At 45.0% G+C, this 6,075-nt stretch overlaps 1 protein-coding gene across 1 annotated transcript; it reads left to right on the top strand.

Annotated features, from left to right (window-relative positions):
• Positions 1-3,984: 3,984 nt before the first annotated feature.
• On the top strand, positions 3,985-5,013 carry LOC133656456 (alpha-(1,3)-fucosyltransferase 7-like). Its single transcript, XM_062057537.1, has one exon. It carries the CDS (start codon positions 3,985-3,987, stop codon positions 5,011-5,013), a length of 1,029 nt encoding a protein of 342 aa, XP_061913521.1.
• The last annotated feature ends 1,062 nt before the right edge of the window (positions 5,014-6,075 follow it).

Below are 6,075 nucleotides of genomic sequence, written 5' to 3'. Positions count from 1 at the left end.
GGTACAGTTTCTGCGGCCTCTGCCGCTCCAGCAGTCGGTGCGTTTTGTGGCTTTTTCTGCATATTTCTACTCCGTTTGAGGATATTTTGTGCGGCGAGCTACAGCTACCGCCGTGGTGACCTTTTTGTTGTTGGAGTTTTCCTCAAGGCGAGTGTAATAGCTGAGTCGATCCACTTCAACAAGATCCCGGTGGACATAGCGAGGACTCCCGGTTTTCACCATTTCAGAGATGACAAAGGCAACATAAGGGCAGAGAGGCTGCCGAGTTGGCGTGCCGTTTAACCGAGTCTGTTTCTAACGACCGCCAGACCCTTGCTAATAGCTCAGGTACCAGACGTTTACATGGCATAGCATTAGCAAACAGCAAAGCATGTATCCTAGCACTGTGCACCTCCTAGGTGGGGACTTGACCAAGCAAAAACTGAACAAAGTGTAAACCGAGAATGTGAATTGAACCATGACCGTTAAAACTTGGCCAGATTGACTGTTTCCAGTGGACAAACTGGAACATATTTGAACCTAAGGAGCTGAATGTGTCCACAGACCCAAGTGCTGTGTTGTATCAAAAACTGCATTGACACAATCACAGTGGACAGACATCTACTCAAACTGGAAACACCTGGAGGACCTGGGAGGTCGAGTGGCTGCTCATTACGGCATGGTCCAGCCAACCTAAAGAAAGACACCAGAAAGGCGAAGCTGGACATCAACAATGGCAGATAGGTGTGGCAGCAGAACCAACCCTGGACCCACTTTGGCAGAGGAAATTAGCCTCTTTTTTACCTGCTTTGATGTGGCGTCCCTGGAGACGACCAGACCAGACCTCACTATTGAAGACTTTGAGGTTAGGTGTACACGAAGGACCGTCAACCCGAGGAAGGGCGCCGGACCATACGGTGTCCTGGAATGGGTTTTAATGGACTGTGTGGACCAGATGTCTGGTATCGTCAACGGAATTTTCAACCGGTCCCTACCTGTCTGAAATCTTCCACTGTAATCCCTCTGCCAAAAAAACACGACATTTTCAGCCTCACACTCACACCTGTGGTGATGTGGCCGCTCTCTACCCATGCTTGGAACATTGCTCCAGAGTATAGGGTGAGAGGGAAACTGTATCTCAATTCTTCCTTATGTCTACCATGTATGGAAAACAAGACAAGAATCTTTTAAGTTCTTTTAGAAACTGGTTAACATCCATCAATCCATCCATTTTCTTCCGCTTATCCGAACTCGGGTCACAGGGGCAGCAGCCTAAGCAGAGAAGCCCAGACTACCCTCTCCCCAGCTACTTTGTCCAGCTCCTCCCGGGGGATCCCGAGGTGTTCCAAGGCCAGCCGGGAGACATAGTCCTCCCAATGTGTCTTGGGTCTTCCCCGTGGCCTCCTACCGGTCGAATGTGCCCTAAACACCTCTCCAGGGTGGTGTCCGGGTAGCATCCTGACCAGATGCATGAACCAGATGCTCTTCGTGGCAAATTTTGGCAGAAAATTTATTTGAAAACTGAGCGATACAAAAAGTGGGGAGTTGGAAAACAAAGGTACCGCCGTAGGTTAAAGTGCATTTTAGGTTCATCTAAATCAGGGCTCTCAAACATGCGGCCCGCGGGCCAATTGCGGCCCGCGAGACGTTATTGTGCGGCGCCCAGCTTAATAAGACAGTTTAATGTTAGTGCAGCCCGCGAGTTGTAAATGAATGGCGCTTGACAGCATTGTGTGCGGAGCTGAAGAAATCTACCATCACGGTGTGGTATAAGGCTCTCGACAATATCGAGGGCGTGCCGTTATGGCACTGCCTTTAGTGTCCTATAGAAACTGTCACCGCATCATCTTTTTCTGCATACTAACAGCGTGCCGGCCCAGACACATGTTGTATGAGGCTTTTGCTAAAACACGCAAGTTATTGCAAGACATACTTGAGGAACAGCCATACATGTCACACTGAGGGTTATTAACTAATTGTAAGTAAACACAACAAACACAACAGAACAAATACCCAGAATCCTTTGCAGCCCTAACTTATCTGGGCTACAAAAACCCCCCCGCTACCCCCAACCCCGCCTCCTCCCAACCCCGCCCACCTCAACCCCCCCTCCCCATCTCCCGAATTCGGAGGTCTCAAGGTTGGCAAGTATGCATTGACGTCACTTGCGTGATGCAAGCAGAGAAACATTTTGCCGCTTTTCCACGACACCCGCCCACGCTCTTCCTCCCTCCCTCCATGCCTCCCTCGCTCGCCCACCTGCTCGCTCCCGCCCCCGCTGTAAACAGTCCGGGCGGGGAAGACGAGAGGTCCGCTTCCAAAGCACTCCGCCGAAGGAGCGAGCGACAATACAAAAGTGTGGTGCACTGGACCCCAGCGCTGATACGTGTAACACGTCAGTGGTGATGTTAGCCCGTTCGGGGCTAATTGTGCTACCGTAACTGTAAACTCCACGGCGAGCCCCCCCTCTCCCGTTGGCTCCAGACAGAGACGATTTTTGATGCAATATTTCTTTGTTGAGCACAGGGGCACCCCGACGTCTCTTATTTCATTTCATTTTCATTTATCTCCTTCATTGATGTGCATCTTTGATCGATAGACAATTATACCACAATTATTCAATTATACATTTACACACCAATGCCTGAGAAGGAGCAGGATGAAGAAAAATCTTATATTTTTCTTCCCCCTTCAACATAATACGTAGTCTTACTTAATGATATCATATAAACCAACAATTACATCCAAATATAACGAAAACAAACAAAAAAACACACAAAAAAACACAAGAAGTGCAAAACTTCATGATGTACAAACCGAATAAAAAAACCAAAAGAAGTAATATACACCTCACGAAATGATACAAAACAAATACAAAACCAGGCATAAAAATAAGTAAAATAATAAATATAAAGCAAAATGTAAACACTTATGGCTGTCCATATGATCTTATTGTTCTGTCTTTATATATTTTTTCAATTGGAATATATTTTTACAATCTTTTATCTCATTGTAAAGAGAATTCCATAGTTTAACCCCCACCACTGATATGCACATTTGTTTTAAAGTTGTCCTTGAATACTGATGTTGGAAATGACATTTTCTTCTATGCTCTTCATTCTCACAAGTGATGACAAACATTTTTTGTAAATTTGCTGGTAATGTTTTATTTCTAGCCTTAAACATGACACATAATGTCTGTAACTTTACTAGCTCCTGTAATTTCAAAAAAACCGAATTAATAAATAATATGTTAGTGTGTTCTAAGTAATCTACTTTATGAATAATCCTTATAGCTCTTTTCTGTAGTTGATACAGAGAAAGTTGCGGTGCACAAGGAATACAATTTGAAACGTCATTATACAACTAGACATACTGAGGAGTATGCAAAATACCAGGGAGATGAGAGAGTGAACCGGGTTGCAAATTTTAAAACCAGTCTACTGAGGCAAAAATATTTCGTCAAGAAAGCAAGCGAAAAGAACGATGCAGCAGTCAAAGCTAGCTACATGGCGAGTGAGATGGTTGCTAGGGCGGGAAAGCCATTCAAAGAAGGTGATTTCATTAAAAAGTGCATGTTAGATGTTTTTAAAGAAATATTTTCTTGCGGCCCAGCCTCACCCAGTTTCTGCATCCAGTGGCCCCCAGGTAAATTGAGTTTGAGACCCCTGATCTAAATAGTCCGCCCAAAGCCGAACATCGCTAACTTTCTGTAAGCAGCGTATATTAGAGCAGTATTCTCTCCAGACTTCGTTCGCTAATTCGGTTTTATTTCAAACATGATTACCAAAGTTACTTTGAGGAACGTCACTCATTCTCTAGTGCGATTCGACATATGTTTGAGCGATGACAGATCATTGTTCACTTCCTTTCCTTCTCGGTGTCATTGTTACTATCATGACAGAAGTGTCTAACTGTAATGAGTCTCTGCACAATAACTTGTTCTTTATAGCAAGTAATCATCCATTTCTCTTGCAGGACTGCAACCGTTCCACACCTGCCTCAATGAAGAAGTACCTCTTCCTCTGCATCTCCTGCGTTCTAACGCTGGGTCTTCTTTACAGCTGGGTGACACGACCCTTGTCGCCAGCTGCTTTCTTCTTTGACAACTCAGGGCAACCCAACGTGACCATCCTGCTGTGGCACTGGCCCTTTGGCGGAACTTTAGGCCTCCACTGGGATGTGTGCTGGGACCTCCGCAAAATCCCAAACTGCAGAGTCGTGGCGCACAGGTCCTTGTTTTTGGAAGCGAACGTGGTGGTGTTCCATAACCGAGAGCTGGTAACAGGAAAGGAGAAACTTCCCCTGGAGCTTCGGAGGCCGCTGGGCCAGAGGTGGGCTTGGATGTCTCTGGAGTCCCCAGTGCATAACGGGGACCGAAGCAGATTAGCTGGTGTGTTCAACCTCACCGTGAACTACAGGAGGGACGCAGATGTTACCATACCATACGGTGGGTTTTTACCACGAGACTCTGAAGATCCAGTAGAGGACATTCCACAGAATAAAACTGATCTGGTCTGTTGGGTGGTCAGCAACTACAAGGATTCCTACAGAAGAAGCAAAGTGTACAAAGAACTCAGCGCTGTCATTCCTGTAAAGGTCTATGGACGCTGGTCAAATAATCCTCTTGCTTCCGAAGACCTTCTTCCTACAATATCTCGCTGCTACTTCTATTTGGCCTTCGAGAACAGCATCGCCAAAGACTACATCACGGAGAAACTGTGGTGGAATTCTTACACATCTGGGGCGGTTCCGATCGTCCTGGGACCGCCGGTGGTGGATTACGAGGCTGCGACACCGCCGCACTCTTTCATCCACGTCGACGAGTTTGCATCTGTGAAAGAACTCGCCGAGTACCTGCAGCAGCTGGCGGGCGACGCCGAGCGCTATGGCGAGTATCTGCGATGGAGGAAGGACTGGAAGGTGCAAGTGTACAAGTGGCACTGGAGACTGTGTCAGATCTGCTTGAAGTACCCCAGCTTCCCTGAGCACAAAGTCTACACTGACCTGGCAGCCTGGGATGACGCTGCATAGAAGCTACGTAAGTCCAGGCAGGAAACATGTATCCCACATGACAAAGTTGTGTTTCCCAAAATTTCCAAACTTCCCGAGCTTAACTTCCCGTGGTAAATTTCCGGAAAGTTTCCGGGAATTTACCGGAAACTTTCCACCACTTTCCAAACAATTGGAGTAGTCTTTAAAAATATTTTACTGATGGACAAATGAATAGAAATAGGCCTGACTGGATGAAGTCCTTGGGCTCAAAAACTAGTGTGGCCTCAATAGCCCTGCTTTAGCGTGCTGGGAATTATCTGTGCATGTGATGGATGGAGGAATGCACAGTACAGGGTTGAAAGTCAACTGAATTTGCATTAAATCAGGTTGTTTTAGCTAATAATCATGCTGCAAGATCTAGCATGTTGCATTCAATGTTTATTCCCATTAATTTCCCATTAATTCCCGTTAATTCCCATATATTCCCGTTAATTCCCATGGAAAGTTTCCAACTTTGAATATTCCCGGCATTTTGCAACCCTATCTGTGTGTGGCATTGCATTAGTGTTTTACACGCTTCTCATCTTATTCTACAGAATAAGACGGACGGTGTCGAACTTTGAATGATCAAAAAATTGTCAAAATTTCCAAATATCACTTTGGGGTCGGGTGAACATAGTAAAAATGAGTATACTGCCAGCAGTTAATTATATACTGAAAATGATGCCTGTCCTAATTAATAAAAGTTGGTTTAAGAAAATCCATATAATGATATCACATTTTATATGGTGTAGAAAGAAGGCCAGATGTTCATACTTAGGGTTGTCTTGTACACAAGATAAAGGAGGACTACAATGACCAAACTTCTTACATTATGATATCTCCTTCGGTTGTGAACAAGCAAGCCACTTATTTCATTCTTCTGCAGATAAGGACTGGATCAACATAGAAAAAAATATGTTAATGAATTTGGACATTGATGTGGGGAGCTTATATTATATTTAAAAAAATACCTAATGAATTGAGGCAGAGCCCAATAGAAGCCACCTTTAACATTCTAAAACTGTGCCAGAAAATACTAGGAATCAACCCAATGACATC

This window comes from Entelurus aequoreus, linkage group LG08 (assembly GCF_033978785.1).
Source record: "Entelurus aequoreus isolate RoL-2023_Sb linkage group LG08, RoL_Eaeq_v1.1, whole genome shotgun sequence".
In the NCBI taxonomy this organism is placed as follows: Eukaryota; Metazoa; Chordata; class Actinopteri; order Syngnathiformes; family Syngnathidae; genus Entelurus; species Entelurus aequoreus.
This window is presented reverse-complemented; position numbering and strand designations above follow the sequence as displayed.